The sequence below is a fragment of the Podarcis muralis genome, chromosome 3, assembly GCF_964188315.1.
Source record: "Podarcis muralis chromosome 3, rPodMur119.hap1.1, whole genome shotgun sequence".
Taxonomy (NCBI): Eukaryota; Metazoa; Chordata; class Lepidosauria; order Squamata; family Lacertidae; genus Podarcis; species Podarcis muralis.
The window spans coordinates 82,552,852-82,571,353 of record NC_135657.1 but is presented as its reverse complement, the minus strand read 5'-3'; the positions used below and the strand labels follow the sequence as shown (position 1 = coordinate 82,571,353).

Below are 18,502 nucleotides of genomic sequence, written 5' to 3'. Positions count from 1 at the left end.
CTTTCAAGAAAAAGCAAACATGTGGCCAATAGGTTATGAGCCAATAGGTTATGGGTACTTGTTACAAAAATAATTGCGTGGTATATCGAAAGCAGATCAAATTGTGGCATGCTCACCTCTTAGCCTATAATAAGCTTGGTGGCTTGCTAAAATTTGCTTCACTGACTCTTGAGGGCAAACCTTCACTCCAGTTGGGAAAAAAGAAGACCTCTTTGTTCGATGTTTCGCCATATCAAATATCCTTCGGATGGTGGATACTTTAGACCTCTTTGTTGTTCTTTCTGACTTTTCAGACCCTGAAGCATCTGCAAGATGTTTTGCTTCACCGCGATTCATTTTATTAGGGGTTTCTGTTAAAGGAAAGTCAAAGAGAAAAAAATACATCAATAAAATGATATACAGTACACAGATGGTTGTGAGTAGTCAACCCCCATTTACTGAAGAATAAGGAAACAAACTATTACCTCAAAATACCAGCAACATGACAAATGTTTCGTTATAACTTGCCTCTGTTACAAGGAACTGGGTGTAGATCTGCTGTCTAATGTATGCATTACCGTCCACTGTGCTACATTTATCTTCTCTTTCAAGTCAAAGTGGGTTTGCCTGTTGCATCATTCAGCAGCTTATGCTTGGCTGTTTCGAGTCACATGCACTCCAGGCACTCCCAGCCCCACCAGGATACATCTGCTTCTGGCTCATGAAAGATACCAAAGCACTGGGAAAGTTGACATTAACCTTTTTGTGGGAAATTATGCAGGAAAGTAATCTTGAATAAATGAATGCAGAACTTTGTACAGCGAATTTGCTAGTCTAGATATTATGCCTAACACAACTTTATACATGACATACTAATTCAAGGTGCGTGTGAATTAACAGTAAGGAAATTATGAGCTTTGAATTTCAATGGCTCAAAAAAAAAAGCTGCATTATCAGTTTCATGGAGATAATGAAGGAGCAGTCAGTGAAGTAATTATATTTTCAATTTTATTCACTGATGCTTAAAAAAAAATTATAATGTTGATTTTAAATGAACTTTTCAAGATGCTTTGGAAGCATTTTTGCAGTTCTGTCTTTTAATTGCACAAGCAACCTAAAAGAAGGAAAGGTAAATAGCATCCCAATATTTGTTTAAAGACCTTCCATGAAAAGGAAATGGTAAAATGTGTAGATAATTGGAAAACTTTCTGAGGCAGAAAATATTTGTCTAGGAGGCCAACAATATGTGTGTAGCTAACTTAGATACCGATGAATTGACTGTAGATGGTAATTGCATTTGGAAATAGTTCAAATTCAGTAAGGGACAGAGAAAAGGCATCAAATGTCTTTCAAGAGAATCAAGCTTACAAGAAAATAAGAATATTAGGAAAACTAAGAGCTAAATATTTAGTGGAGCATGACAAGTTTCCACGTAGCAGGAATGATCTACGTCTATAGTTTTCTCTTACTCTCTGAAATGAAGAATATAGCTTCAAGCAAAGCCGTAAACATTCATTATTATGTCAGTGGTTGTTAGATAGATGAAAAGAAAATAAGAGAGAATATATGCTTCATTGTGATGATTTGGAATTGAATGAATTGAATCTGAACTGACAGGAAAAAAATTGGGGGGGGGGGGAGTGACACTTCCGGTAATATGTCAGAGAAAAAGTAGCTTCCTTTGTGCATTGGACTGTTGCATAATTTCTTAATTAACATTCCAATGGATGTCTTTTTCAAAACACACAAGCTGGGAACAGTTATTCCAGTATGTTTTAAGACCATTTAGACAAGTGCTCTTCCACACAGAGAGTAAAACACCTGGATAATATGAGTCTGGTCCAGAACTATTCTTTTGCACAAATCTTAGTGTTGGTTGCAAGGGCAGGACACACACACACACACACACACACACACACACACACACACACACCTTCTAATATATTACTGACAACAAGGAAAGAGAAGACAGCAATGTGGTTCTGCCATACTTCTCAGCTCCATTTCTATCAACAATCAATTGTTTTTCACTAACCTGTGACCAGGCAAAATGAGCATCAAACACAAATAAAACAGTTTGCTGAAACAGCACACCTAAGGAGAGCCAGACTAGATATTCAATAAGTGGGAAGGCTTTGACAGGGACTTGTAAACAACAACAACAACAACAACAACAACAACAACAACAACAACAACAACAACAACAACCAACCTTGCATGAACTAAGGCACTGCCAAAGTGGAAAAGCAGCACTATACAAAACCTTTCAGTCATAAGGCACAAATGTGAAGCATGTATGGAACAACTTCTTGATATCTCAGTTGGCCTGAGACTCTTAATCTCAGAGTCTTGGGTTTGAGTTCCATATTGGGCAAAAGGATTCCTGCATCGCAGGGGGTTGGACAAGATGACCCTTTCAACTCTACAATTCTAAGGATGGGGCGGGGAGAATAAAACCTTGATTATGCTGTAAACTTCTAATTAGTCTTTCCCAACCTGAAGTCCCACAGATATACTGAACCCATCAGCCCCAGCCAGCACTGGCCTAAACTGATTCACAAAAGTTCTTATTTTTATTTAGTTAGTTGTTATTTGTTCATTCTGTGATCCAGCATGAAGAATGGGCACAGCAACATGCAGGGCTGGCATAACGGATTGCACTTTTCTCCTACTTCTTTTCCTGAGACACAGAAAACTCCATTTTACTCCTGTTGTGGAGATGACATTATGGTTTAAGCGAGTGTGAAGTACAGAAATTGTTCATTTTCAGAGTATTTCTTTTTTTAACAGAGTTGCCATGCTATTTTTGGTTGGTGTTTTGGTTCTAATCTATCAGGAATGTAGAGGCCGTTGCAATCATAGGCTGGGTCAAGTGCGGGGTGGCAGAAGAGTAGTCTTAAACATGTGCTTTACAACTGGTGTACTGCACATGGACACAACCATTAAGTCCAGGATCTAAAATTACCTCACCGCAGTGCTGGTTTCTTATACAGTGGTACCTCGGATTACAAACACCTTGGGTTACAAACACTTTGGGTTACAGACTCCGCTAACTGGGAAGTAGTACATTGGGTTAAGAATTTTACCTCAGGATGAGAACAAAAATTGCGCAGCGGGAGGCCCTATTAGCTAAAGTGGTACCTCAGGTTAAGAACCGTTTCAGGTTAAGAATGGACCTCTGGAACGAATTAAGTTCGTAACCAGAGGTACCACTGTATTGCTAATTTGCCATCAGTACCGGCAGACTCTCTCTCTCTTTGTCTTCCTCTCCTCCCTTCCTCAATCATGGTAAAACCTCTGGCCCTTCTTCAGAATGAGACAGGGAGGCAGAAAGCCTCACAAGGTGGGTGGACAGAGATGGGTAGAGTATGGCTGGTACAGGCAGTGAAGCAAGCAAGTGGGAGGAATGGTGCTTGGTGCCCGACACAACTGTCTCAGCTTGCCTCATTAAAGTGGCAACACGATGTAGTTCACATGCTGGGTTGTTGTTTTTTCCTGGGCCCAGTAAACAAATCTATTATTTTTCATTCAAGATCTGTTTTTCATTAACACATTGAGAAATTTGAACTCAGGCCTCCCTAGTCCCCATCAAACACTCCACTGCAGGAGTGAGGGATTTCTGGCCTGCAGGCTAAATTATGTTCTACTTTTGCTCAGAAAGCTGTTTTTAGCTAGTCATGCCCACATGATGTTAGGTGTAGGGCAGATAAAGCCACAACTGCAATGAATAATTGGGAGCTTTACCTTCCTAAGTGGTGCTTACATTCTGGCACCTTTAAATGATGCAAACGCAAGTGTCTTTGGGGTTGGTTCCTCTTAAAAATGCCTAAACTGGGGTTTCCCAAACTTGGGTCTCCAGCTGTTTTGGGACTACATTTCCCATCATTCCTGACTACCGGTCCTGCTAGCTAGGGATGATAGGAGCTGATCAAAAACAGCTGGAGACCTATGTTTGGGAAACTTTGGCCTAAACAAAGACCCCTTGCAGCTGGTTCTTGCAGATAGCATAAATATTTGCTGTAAAGGGCAAAAAGAAAGCATTCAGAGGTTTCATTTCCCATCACTTTTTTGAACACCGCACATACTTGCTCTCACATGATCTTTCATGTACTTTTTGTTTCGTCACTAGGCACAGTCAAGGCCCTCCTCTCCCAGACCAGGGGGAAGTAAGGCAGACAAAGGATTCACAGAAAGACGAGAACACATTCACCTCCTTTGTGAGGTAATTGTATCTCCCCTGTAATCCATTTCTAAAATATAAATAGATAAACCCAATATCCCGTGTCTTCAAGCTCTCCACACTTGGAAAGACCATTGTTGACCAGCCCCTCCCCCATATCTTACTTACATATAGTTACTAGTAATTACATACCTTTTTTCCACCAAAGAGCAAAACCAACAAAATGCAAGCCACCACATTGAGCACCTTTTAAAATATCTCACTTGCCAAGTTCTATAGCCTCTCAGTAACAATATATCCTTTAAGAAGTCCTGTGACATGAAAATTACTCATACTACTATGAATTCCCTTCCTTTCCTTCTGTAGGCGATTAAGCTTGACTCATCCTAGCTTCACATAATTCTAAATCCTTGACAGGTGAACTTTGATATACCTGTTCTCTCTTTTTCTAAAAGTCAACAGAAGTTTATTAGTAGGGTGTTGACGATCCATTCCCATTTGCACCTGATACCACAGCCAACCAAATCATTTTTAAAGGTGTAGTTCTGCTTTCTCCCTGGGGAGGGCACAATGCATAGTAGCAGAACTCATCGTGTGTCTTGACTCTTAACCATTCTCTGAACTGTGGCAAGTTGCATAGCTGGCCTAACTCTGCATAAGGCTGCTCTCTGTATTCAACGAAACAAATACAATTCAAACACCAGAAAGTAGCAAAGGGCCTTGCTGTAAAACACAGTGCGGGACCAGCAGCCTCCCATTCAACTGCTTGTGACAAAGAGGAGTATTCCAGGATTAAATAGCTAATCAGTACACACCGAGCACATATATACATCGTGTGAAAATTCAGGACAAGGATATATGAATTTGCTTGCTGAATTGGACCTTATAGATTCATGTCTGAGAGTGGCCAACTGTTTGGAAGTCCACAAGTGGGGCAAGAATGTAGGGGTGTTGATGGAGCTTACCTAGCTTGTCCCAAGAAGGAAACTTTGGCAGCTCAAAGAACAGGAATGTATCACAAGCCCCAAAGTATCCACCATCTTGGATTAAAATCCAAGTCTGAGAAGGATTTCCCATTTATCCTCCACCCCACCCACTCACTTTAAAACATTCACTCGACAGGGCAGCTTAGTTCCCTCTCTCAGTAAGAGAGGCAGCTGTTCAATTGTGCTGGGTGTAAGCATGCTTTAGTAATTTGTGAAAGGATTTAGCCCTAGAATCCATTTTTAATGTTAGACCAATTCTAGAATATGTAAAGTAACAGTTTTAAGAAGTGCTTTTGAGTATCCTGCATTGCTTAGTAACCACATTCCGTTCTACTTTAGTCCTACCACAGCTAATGGCAGGACTTGTCAGTCTTGGGCTCCATCCAGCTTCTCGCTCTTTAGAAGCACTACATATATGAGTTTGTTAATACATATATTTTCAAATAACCTCAGAAGCATGGATAGTTAATCTCCAGCCTCAGATTTGCCACATATAACAAATATTTTATGCTATTATCAGTGTTGTATCTGCATGTGGCATATTGGCTAAGCATGATAATTTTGCCCTTTTACTTAGTTCTGGTTATTTGCAAAGGCATTTCCTGATTTCTGTACTGTGAAGACAGCTGTGGAAATACTCTACCCCCTCCCCAATTATAATTCAATTGTAGATAGGCAGACATCTGTCACACACCGCTGACCTTTCATTATCACTTAACATTTATGTAATGTTTTTCTTATTCGTAATTCTGTGCAAATGTTGACTCGCTGGTACGTCTTTGAGGCACTATTCTTTCTATTAACAACTCTTTCCCCTTGCTATGGTCACCCAAATTCTTTTGACAGTCCTCCTGGAACAAGCTAGCCCTCAATGTTGGTGCCCTATTCATGGCAGCACTTGATAGCGTCAAACATTAGATCATTAGATCATTTCATTGGTTGATGACAAATTCATTGACAACCACCACTCAGATCCTCCGCAACCAGTATGGACCAAGACTCTCCACAGCATGAGAAGACAGGTTAACTCTTCTCTCAGTACTGTTTTCCTTCCAAAAGCTGTCCCTGGAATAACCATTAGCTTGAATTTTAAAGCGTGTGTGTATTTAGTGGGAAAATCCAATTTTTAAGTATGTGTGTGTTTTAGTATGAAAATTAAACTTGAGGACCAAACAGTTCAAAGGCTTCTGAAATTCACATATTTGGTTAGTGGGGAACACTAGCCAAATCTTTGGCAGCTGACTTATAGATTAATGTTATTACTTACTACAAACCTTTCTATAGTACTCTCACATCTCATTCTCCTCAACATGTTGCTTGCATACTCCTTCTTGAGACTAGGTGCAAACTGGAGAACACAGAGAATGGCAGGTGATGGTAGGTGGCACCAGGGGTAGAAGAATCAGGGAATCACAAGTAGGCAGAGCTAACTGGAAGAGCCACCCTCCTCCCTTGCAAAGACACTAAGAACTGAGTACAAGGCTGCATGCATGCTGACATGAGAATAAGTTCCACTGAACTCTATAGGACATACTTCTAAGTAGGCCTACATAGGATTGCTTCGCCTGTGCCACTGACCTCTCTATCACACACACACACACACACACACACACACACACACAGAATGAAAGTAGATCATAGTGATGCAGACTCAAAATAAGAAGAGAGAGCAGAGAATGAGTTATTATAGCATGAGGAAATTGGTGAGAAATAATGGACTCATTTGAGGGGCACTGTCACAGCTGCCCATAGCAAAAAAGCATAAATAATATGGTTATGTAAAATAGAAGACTAACAAAATGTAGAATGTGGACCAAACAGCTGTAGGTGATCGCATAAAACAAACCTGCTAAAATTTGAATACTTTTGGAGGAAGGGGCAATAATATCCTGAAGGTCAGCCCAATGCTGGAAAGCTATGAAAAGCAAATTATTTCTGTCCCATAAGATACTTTCAAAATGCAGGCAGGACTGCCTGATTGATTAGCAAGGCATACTGCCTTCAGAGTACAGTGGTACCTCGGGTTACATATGCTTCAGGTTACATACGCTTCAGGTTACAGACTCCGCTAACCCAGAAATAGTACCTCGGGTTAAGAACTTTGCTTCAGGATGAGAACAGAAATTGTGAGGCAGCGGCGCAGCAGCAGCAGGAGGCCCCATTAGCTAAAGTGGTGCTTCAGGTTAAGAACAGTTTCAGGTTAAGAAACTGGAACGAATTCCGGAACGAATTAAGTACTTAACCCGAGGTACCACTGTAGACCAATTACTAATGGGAAAAGTTGCATAAATTCAGAGACAAAAGCAGTATTGGATGACAACTTCCCCTTCCAAAAATTATCAAGTGGATAATTTTATTAGCTTTCTTATATATGCTGCTAAGCAAGCTAAGAACAAGAATTACATTTTCAGCTGCTGCACTGCTTGTATTTAAATTACTAGGCAAAACTAATGATGGAAAGGGAGCTTTAATAATTAAATACAGATCAGTATTTAAATGTGGCAGATGGGCAAATCCAATCAAGAATATGCTTATATTATAATATGAACATTGCAATACAGTCAGAACAAAGAAATAATACTTGAGTCTGCTAGCTGAATAAGAAAGACGTATCATTCACATACTATACAACTTGAGCAAATTTTTCCAGTAGTAGCATTTCCCATTCAGTTCAATGGAGGGGGAGGAATATTCACATTCAGAACTTTCCCTTTCTTATAATACAAGTTAAAAGGGTAGCTCCTGCTTGTGTAGAGCTTTGGCTGTGTATTTGGAGCTGCTAGAGTAGGACTAATTCTGCTCCCTTCTCCTGTGAATGGATACAGCTTGCTAAAAGTTGGGTTTCGCAGCCATTCATCAGCTCTCAACTGGATGTACTAAAGCAGCTGGCCCTTAGGGAATCTTACTATTTAAAATACCAGCAGTAAGCACAACAAATGTATAGAGCTATACAGGCTCTATATAAATGCCATCACCCCCATTACATGCCTTGATCTTAACATTTTGCCTCTTTATAAGGCAGTTCCAAACTTATACTATGAAAGAGTGTGAAGGCTAGTTCAAAGTAGGATTTGGTCCTCTAGGGAAAATAAGAAAGGAGCCGAGTTGGAAAGAGCTGGCTGGTTCTTTGAAGAAAAACGTAACACAGACTCATGCACTAAGCCACTTGGAAGACCTTTTAAGAGAGGTGGGATAAATAATAAGTTATTGTTAATAATAAATTATTCAAAATTCAGAAAAAACAGCAATTGAAGGGACATTAAATACACTAATTATTCTCCCGTGCAAGTATATATACTGAGGTACCTTATGCCCAAATATTCCTGTCTACCAACAACAGTTTTCATTTTGGTACTAGCCCCCCCCCCCCCCGGGCCTTTTTGGTCCCCTTCTGTGCCTTTTCAAAATGCCTTCTTAACAAATTGCTCACTTGAGTTCCTAGGGTTACCATTCTTCAGTGACCAGCTCCTTCCTCAGTGTAGAGATGGGAGGGATATTCAACTGAGTTTGCATTTAAAGGTGAACCTACCTAATGTGCAGTACAGGAACTGAAAGATAAACAGCCTTAGAAATCTACACTTCTCTGTATTTTGCAAGCAAGTAATGCTTAGAAAAATGCATACTCTATGGCAAAGATTGCACAAAAAGATTGCATACCTTAATGAAGATACCATAAAACTGTATTATTGCTTTGCATAAAAATGTTAGACAAAATTCCATACAGAACTGCGTGTATTGGGAGAAATTCACACTAAAACGCTGATGAATTTCCATGAGGAATTAAAAAAGAATTTGCAAATGGATGTGGAAATGTGGACAACTAAACTTAAAATGGGAAAAAAGAGAAACAAATAAACCCCAATCGATCAATTCACTCACCCCTGCCACAGAGTCTATAGAAGTGACCCAGAATAGGGATTGTAGGCTGACCACTTGCACATCACCAAAAAAGAGGAGGTAAAGACATTAAATTTGCATGTGTTAACTGAAAAGGATAGATACAAATTAGTTTAGAAATGATTCCTGTAAATGATTGTTCTAAATAGAAACTCAGTACATGTCACCATATTGGGAAGACTGCGATTAGGTGATCTGTAAACTCATCAATCTGTTGATGAGCAACTTCAATGCCTCTCTTTATGGTTCTTTGTCTTTAAACCAGGCTTGGGCTAGGATTGTAAATATGGGCACATAACTATCCTGGGAGAGTAGATGGAGCTTGTCTCCAGTGCACACAAATGCAAATGCGTCCATATGAACACACAGGCAACTGAACAGCATACAGATTGCAATGCTCTTCTGACCGGTTTGAAGTGACAGCAAAATTATGAAATTAAAAAGAAAACACCAGACCACAGACTACAATAGAATGAGCTTCCTGCCAAGAGTACAGTACTACTCAGTATTAATTTGGACCTATTGATTTGGATCATTATTGTACAAAGGTCTGTTATTAGCATTAGTTGCCTTGTTCTCACACTCCAGAGTTCTCCCAAACCCCCATTTTCCCTGTTATTATCAAGTCGACTTGTCTCAGAGGAATAAGACACTAGTCACCATGCTATCAAGAGTCAAGCATGCAATGCCTCTATCTAATCTAACTGACCAACACAGTCAATTCAAACACTTCATTGTATATATCTTCATTCAGAAGTAGGCAAAAGGCTTCCCCCTCCTGATCTTAAAACATAATAGTTTGGACCCAGATGGATGGTATACAATAAATATGACAAGCATATCTATCATAATGACTAGTTTATCCCTATGTCAAATTTATAAGTCATACTTCAATAATACAAAAAGGTCACTCCCAGGTCTTGTGTTAGAGAACAGGTTGCATACAGCCAATACAACTGCCTATAGCATTTCCACTGTGAACAGAAAATTTAACTTGTGGAATGGTGTTGAGCACTCAAAAGCTTGTAGCCTTGCCTAAACAAAAGAAAAATTGTGATGAGGGCCTCTTGGTACAGATATTTTTAACCTTCTTCTTGAGGTCAGTTATATAAACAGAGATCTTTAACAGTTGCTAGTCACTGCTGAGGCCGTCAGGAGGGGAAGTGGAAAGCCAGAAGTAATTAGAATGATTTCTCAAAGCACATAGAAAGCTTTTGTGCGCCTGTCTGAATAAACTGGTGAATATTTATTCTCTGACCTAAAACTCACATTAGGCTTCCATGAACCACATGATCCTCGTATTCTTTTCTGAAAAGGAAAGGACACAATGTAGAGGTACTTGATCTCAACGTGTAAGTAATTTAGACAAAGAACATGTCCACACATTCATATGACTCACCGAGTAACTCCTGAATCATGTGATGATAACATGGATGTGTGAATTATGCTTTGATGCCATATAACAATATTGCACTGTTTCCACAAAGGCAACACAGTGTGTGAAAAGCCATCAAGGGATGGAACATCATCAAGAGATAGTACATTCACATGTGGATGACCCAATTAAATGCAATATAGGGTTGTTGTTTTAATGCTTTCAGCAACATTTCACCATGACATAATTTTCATGTACAACAAAAGGAGTCAATAATATTGTGACAAGAATGATCATGCATCTTGTATTTGTAGTTCAGGGTGTGGAATAAAAATGACTAGAATTCTGCTTAGGAGGGATGTGTGTGTGTTGCCAGCTTAAGAACATGTCTGAGCAACCATTGGAATTATGCCTAATATTCATGGAGCCCGAAGAGGAAATTCCAAATAGCTTTACTGTGCTAAGAAAGGATGAGGAAGTACCATAGGTCAGTGGCACAGCACGTGGCTAGCAGGCAGAAAGACCCAGGTTCAATCTCTGCATCTGCAGGTTGAGAAAGAGCACTGCTTGAAGCTCTGGGGAACTGCGGCAAATCACTGTAAGGACAAAACTAAGCTAGATGGAGCAATGGATTTGGGCTTGGTAAACAGCAGCTTCCTATATTCCTGATGTGGGTCAAATCATCTGGAAATCTCCTCCTAACATTGGGTGTATTTCCCTCTAATTCTCTAACAAGAAGACTTACAATTATTATTTTAGTTTATTTTTTATACCAGTGCATTGATATTTGGAAGGTTCTTGAAGTTGCAACTTCAAACCATTAAGATATACTATTTCAATTGTGTCATGGGGGAATTTTGTTGTAAGGAAAACAAAGTTAGTTAAATATAAGTAGGAAGTCAGTATATAAGTCAAATTAATGCTTTCATAGCACTTTGTCCATGTATGACAGAATGTCTTGCATCTGCCTTTCAATTTAATAATACTAATTATTATTTATTATTTATACCCCGCCCATCTGGCTGAGTTTCCCCAGCCACTCTGGGCGGCTCCCAATCTAGTGTTAAAAACAGTACAGCGTGAAATATTAAAAACTTCCCTGAATAGGGTATCATTTGGGTATCAGATTCATTCTGAAATGGTGTTTCGTGTCTGAGACCCATTATCAAAGCTAATAGTTGCTGAAAAACAGAGGTAGAGCCAAGATTAGAAACTGAATTCTAGGATGTGGCTTAGATTGCTATGTCAAGAGTAGGCCCGTATACACACCATCACAGTAAGCTGCTATGCCATGACTGTCCACATCCCAATGTAGAATCTAACATGACAGACCTTCCTGGAAGATGACATTACTGTTGTGGAAAGTTTCTAAAAGATAGTTGGATGAGGAGAACCTACATCACAATTGGCTCTGGGGCAGCTGCATAATTGCTGTCTCTGTCTTTACTCAAGCAAGAAACTGATGAGCCCAGTATCAAAGCGGTCCTTTCATCTGAACAAATAATTGAAGTTTTCTAATGCAACTCTCATAGCGTTAATCACTGTCCAGGCATAACGACAACTTCCTGGCAGTACATTTAAATAAAACATATATCTGCTCAAATCTCTAGAGGCTAGCCATGTTATCCTGCTGCAACCAAAACAACAAAGCCTAACAGTGTGGTCCTAACCATTTCGACTCAGAAATAAGTCCTATTGAATTCAACAAGGCTTACTCCCTGGTATGTGGAATTAGGATTGCCATCTAACAAATTCGTTATGATACAAGCCTTTGTGGACTGCTTTGTGGACATGATAAATTTGTTAGTCTTTGAGATGCCACAAGACTCTAGTATCAAGTGGGTAGGGTAGGGGTATCAAAATATGTGCATGCATTTTCATCCCATACTTCCAAAAAGGAAAAATGGGGAGGGGGAAAAATCACATTGGGAAGACTGTAACACAAACTGACAAATACCAGCACTATTTAAGATAAATCTTCTGATCTGTCATAGCCCCTATGCACAGAAATAATCTTGAGTTAAGCTGTCTGGTGCAGGTTCAAAGTATAAGAAAAAATAGATTTTATTATTTAATCCTTTTCCTGTCCCCTCCTGACCCAGGTAGTTGCCTTGTGCCTTATCCTCTAAATGACGACTTCTTGGGGAAATAATTCATAATCTCTATCAGGAAGTTTCAGATAGTTACTTTCTTCTTCCTAAAATGTCATCTACTAACTCCTAATTTCAGACGGGTTGAAATCCTCAAGAATTATATAAGAACAAACATATATTTCCGTATAATAAATTTCTTTTTTAAAAAAGGCTACAAGATTCATACCCTTGTTAATTGACAAGCTGTCAAATAAGTTTGTTTTAATTGCTTTAAAAGGTTCATTCAATGCAAGAGCAGTGAATCTCTACCCACATTTTGCTTATAGCTCTTGCTGCAGATAAGCATTCACTTTTCTCTAGCATCCAGGTGTCCCAATTTTTAAAACAGTATTAAAGGATTACATTAACTGGATTGTGAAAATGAAAGATGGAATAACAAACAATGGTTTCAAAAGACAACTGTAAGTGGTACTACTACTTAGCTAAATTATATTTTTCTCTAGACAAATATTCTCAATGTTGATTCTGATCAGTGTTTGCTACAGCTATTTGAGTATGTTAGTGAATGATTATACTTCCTATTATCAGGCAGCTTAAGAAAAATAGCAGAAAAATGACTGCATTGTTTCATCTAGAGACATTATTTCAAAACAGTATTGGGAACACACTGTCATTAATCTATCCCTACTCATTTTGACAATCCAATAAAAATAGATTTGATCCTGAATCCCGTTTGACGTTTACCTGCACAATGGAAACGTCTGGTATATGTATGAAGTTATTCAATAATGAGTGAGACAGTCTAAAATCCACTCATTTTTTGTACTTCACTTTTCATGGAAATATGTTGGACAAACCCAGAGTTGTAATGTGGACTGAATCCTTGCTTTTTAAAAAAATCCAATCATAGCAATGTGAATTTATATATTTATTAAAAAGGAAAGAAAATCAGTACACCAAATGAAATACTAAATAATAACAACCCCCCCCCACCCAATTGCTGTTTTCTGCCTAGAAAGAAAAAGGGAAACGTAACAGTGACAATGCTGTTTCTGTTACACAAAATTCAAAGCATGTGAACTTTTCACTTCATCAGAAGGAACATAGCCCAGTTCTGATGTAGACTAAATGCCTTTGCTTATATTAGGACGCCATTCTAAAATAAAGTGAGACTGTATTTGTTTGTTTTTTAAAATTAATTCACTGCAAAAGTAGTATGTACCATTTTATTATCATTGTTAGTTCATGCCTTTCTCAGCAAACACTTAAATAATGTTTTTAATCCCTGTACAGCATTATCATTAACACAAAAACACCTTGATGACAAGTACATCTGCAATTTGAACTATAGCAGTTTCTCTTAAAATGAAATGGAAGCACATTATCCACCCAAAAGTTATTTATAATTAAGCCTCACTGAAACTAAAAGGAAAAGTTGGTAGTGGATTTGCAACTAACTTAAATGACCAACTTTAGCTGGATTAAACATTTTCAACAGAAATCCATACTTACCTCTTCAAATTTATTGCCTTTTTTGGTTTTTTGATTATATGTGTCTTACTGAAAGGTCTAAAGTGAAGTGCATCATTGACAGAGGCTAATTTGACTGAATCAGGCATACTAGGAATTTTTATGAAGGGTAGCACAAAAAGTTTCTGCAATACAGCGATCGTGAATAGGAATAACAAATCCTATAGCAAAAATTACTCTTCAATGAAATGCCCAAATCTGGAGTGCAAAACACATTTTAACATTCACACAGTAAATTCGGTATTTGTTCCTCTCAGGTAAACCCCACCCCCAACTCAAGCATCAATATACTTTAAGATATACTTACCTTTGCTTCCTTGAACTTGGAGCGCGAGCCAAATTATAAGAAATATTAATCCACTTTTCAGATGCATGCTGCTTTTTTATCATTCACAATGTTCAAGGCTGGTTATTCAGGAAACAGAACTTACGTTGGACTGACTTTAGGAACAAAACTTCCTATTAGCTGCGTTTCCCACCCCCCCGAAAGGGGTTGCCAAACCCCAAGTCGTTTTTAGAATGCTCTCTGGCCTGATGTGTAATAACAGGTGTGGATGCAGAAAACCTGAGCAAATTCTCAAGCTCACACCTATAACCCAGAGAGAATGAAAGTAGAACTGGAGTGAGAATTCGGAGAAGAGTGACGAAGTTTAAACAAGAAAAAAAAAAGCAGTGTCTGTTTCTGGAATAAGCTGTTTATCTGCTGCTCAGACATAATCCCTCTTATGGTCCAGCTGGAGGAGCTGCCTTCATCTTATTAACCTTCTGGAGTGGCATCTGTCAGCTCCCAGTAGACTTTCAGTAGCACCATGATAAACAACGGAAGCCTTCTTCTAGTGACCATTACCTGTCAACACTTGCCATTTGGACATCCCAGTCATGTGGCCTATGTCACATCAAGAAGCATCGGCAAATGACAGCAGTAGGAGAGCCCATTACTTTGGTGAGGTGCAATCATAGCTAACGAACATCCTTCCAGCAAGCTGACGGTGCGGAGCCTTTCCCTTAAAAACAAACAAACCATGAAAAGGCTGCTTTAGCAATGTCTGAGCAAGCAATGTCATGACTCAGCAGGAAAGTTCTGTAGCAGTCACAACTTGGAGCATCCAATTCCAAATGAGATTAGGAGGGGGTGGGGAGGGAAAAGAAGGTTTCATGGGCAGAGACAGGAAAGTAAGAGGAATGCATTCTGCAGCCTGAAGCCGAACAAAATTTGCAATGCTGTTAATGCTAAGTATTTCCTTCTACAAATCAGCATTCCATTCCATAATAATAGTTGGACCTATTGTAACATTGACCTATCCTATATTTGTGCCAGGGTACTGTTATCTTTATTTGGTTAAAAAGAGGCTACACATCTTCCAGAAAAGCAGGGATAATGATGGGATTGGTCTTTTCATTCTCTTGCATATCTTTGTTTGCCCTGCTTAGGCTTCACACTGTGAGATGCACTGGCGGCAAGAAACTTTCCTAGCGCTGCAGGAACAAGTTGCTCTCAGAACAACCTTCATTTGAACCTGGTCAGAGTTCTATTTTTACTTGGGATTTAAACAATGGCAGAAGAAAACAAAGATCACCCTCTTTGATCTACTTGTGGCAAGGATTACAAAGCCGCTGCTGTTGGGACCCCAAATTGACCTACCCTGCTGCCTATTTTTTATTTTTATTTTTTACAGTCTTTAGGAGTATAGATTTATGTTTTCTGAACAAATATTTCTTCCAGCCTGCTGGAAATGAAGAGAGAAATTTGTGCCAGGAAATCAGCCATCTTGAACGATGGAATTCTGGGTTTACTCTGAGCTACACATGAGAATACCAGCAGCACTATAGCTATGGTGATATTTCTTCTTTCATAAATACCGGGAACAACGTGCAACTCCAACCATAATTAAGCCATGTAAAAATCACAACATGAGAGGATGAAAAGACTAAGTTGTCTATTCTTTAGGAGATTTTGTTCTTTTACACACTGCAGGAATTCTCAATGCAACATCACCTCTGCAACGACAATGAATGGATTTTCTAGGAGGACTGAATGTTCTCTGAAAGCCTTGTACTTGCTCTGTAGCCAAGATACTCATTATTAAAGGATAATTAACAAAACAGATAAACATAATCATGGTCACTAGGAAAGGCAGAGAAATGGAATCAAAGTTTTTGAAGAATGCTTAAAAGCATTGAGCCCAATACTGAAATACCACCTGGCAGAACCAAGATTTGATTATTAGTTACCCAGTACATATTCAGAACAGAATAATCTACTACTTAGCATATTACTAAATTAATGTGTGTTTGCACAAAATTACTTGGCACCAGCACTCTCTTATCAAACTTTGCTATTGAGATTGTAAGTGCATTAAAATTTACCAAAAACTGATAACGTATTTTGCAAAATTTCCATATTGCTAACGTTAATAAACTTAAGATATACAGCAACTTTGTGAAAAGACTGCAAAACTTCTTTTTCACAATAGGCTTAACAGCACATTTTAAAACATAAACATAAACACATCATACCATTAGAAAAGCCCATACAAAACACCTACACTTCATTAAAATGTATATACACACACAAAACAACTTTCCATGACAGCCACTGGAAGTTTTGGCAGCACATTGATATGAACAGCATCATCTCACATGGGAATAAACTCAAGTGAATTTAGTGGGAATTATTTACTTGCAAATAAAGACAGGAATGGGCCGCATGAATGTTTCTCTGATGGAATTGATACACTGAGAGCTATCTGTAAATCCTGGGTATTTTTACAGTACCTTATCCACATTTCCACTTAATTAAAAAACCTGGTAACTAAACTTGATAACTACCACTGTGAAAGCAAACAAGGATGATAAACACTCATTATAGCAAAAGCAATGCTATCAAGGGTCTGTTGCTTCTCTAAAGTACTGCTGTGTTTAATTATGGGTCACTGTTAATTAATCTAGAAGTGCTTCTTCTAGCCGGTTTGCTGTCATAAATAATTATACATTCTTAAAGAGGCAAAGTTGTTTTTTTTTTTTAATGGCTGTATTTCAATGGGACATTATAAACATACAAGTGAAGCATAGCAGGGCAGTGCTTGAAGCTGAAGCATTCATTCAGTCAAGAGAAGCAAACACAGATGAATGCCAGAAGACTTCATTTGTCACCATCTGTTCTCCACCTATCAAGGAACATGTGGGTAATAGCTAGGGATGGAGGAGAAATTTGGTTTTCTTCCTATCTTAATGCAAACCTACCTAATTTGCATCCAAGAACTGAGGCATGAGTATAATTTACATTTGCACTTTTCTGAATTTTGTGATGCAGTGGTCCCAACAAAAATGTGTACAAATTTGTGTATTATTAGGGAGAAATGCTCTTAAAAATGCATATACAGTGGTACCTTGGGTTAAGTACTTAATTCGTTCCGGAGGTCCGTTCTTAACCTGAAACTGTTCTTAACCTGAAGCACCACTTTAGCTAATAGGGCCTCCTGCTGCTGAAGGTCTGAAAGGTGCTGCAGAATGGGAGGCGATGTTGGTTTCATAATTGTGTGGGAAGTGAACAGGGCACATTGTAATTGCAACGTATGGGAGGAGGAAGATGCTATGGGGGTGGTCTGTGTGTGTGTGCAAGCTGGGATCGCAAAGTGGCCAACCAGATGCCTACAGGAACTCCAATACAGTGGTACCTCGGGTTAAGAACTTAATTCATTCTGGAGGTCTGTTCATAACCTGAAACTGTTCTTAACCTGAAGCACCACTTTAGCTAATAGGGCCTCCTGCTGCTGCCGCGCCGCCAGAGCACAATTTCTGTTCTCATCCTGAAGCAAAGTTCTTAACCTGAAGCACTATTTCTGGGTTAGCGGAGTGTGTAACCTGAAGCGTATGTAACCTGAGGTACCACTGTAATAGTGAAAAAGAACATTTAAATGCATAATAGTAGGGAAAGAGTCTTGCAAAAAGGTGTCTAATATAAGACATTTTCACTAAAATGCTGGTGGATTTTCATTAGGACTTTTTTAAAATAAAAAATTGCAAAATTTGATGTGGAAATGTGGCAAACTGAACTTAAGACTGGTAAAACAAAGGAACCAGAGTGGACTGCTTCATTGATTCCTAATTAACAGCTGGTTTGTGCAATTCCCAAGATGGGGGATCAGATATTGTTGTTTTTTCTTCCCAGTACGCCCCCATAGCAAAAGGGAATTGCTGTAGGTGCAGCTTTTATGCGATCAAACTTTGCACCCACAAAGAGACTCTCTTTCAACCAATAGAGTTTGACATGTGCAAAGCAGGGGCAAGGAGGCTCTGTGTCAAATCATATTCCTAGACCAACAGTTCTTGGACCCATATCCAATATGCTGCCATTACTCCCATCTCACACATGTAGGCAGCAGTGTAGTTGCTGCTCTCATTTCTGACCCATCCCACACATGAAAATTATTCAGATATACAAAGCAGGATCCTTGTGCTG

At 38.9% G+C, this 18,502-nt stretch overlaps 1 protein-coding gene across 5 annotated transcripts in view; it reads right to left on the bottom strand.

Annotated features, from left to right (window-relative positions):
- IMPG1 (interphotoreceptor matrix proteoglycan 1) overlaps positions 1–15,139 on the bottom strand; it is a 72,860-nt gene extending 57,721 nt beyond the window's left edge. For 4 of the 5 annotated variants that reach the window (XM_077926209.1, XM_077926210.1, XM_077926211.1 and 1 more), the window contains exons 1-2: positions 14,348–15,139; positions 117–350 (exon numbers count right to left, since the gene is read on the bottom strand). In XM_077926209.1, the coding sequence (XP_077782335.1) occupies positions 117–350; positions 14,348–14,414 (301 nt within the window). In that variant the 5' untranslated portion in view covers positions 14,415–15,139. The remainder of the gene's footprint in view (positions 1–116; positions 351–14,347) is intronic. The other variant, XM_077926212.1, reaches the window with a different exon arrangement.
- Positions 15,140–18,502: the final 3,363 nt, after the last annotated feature.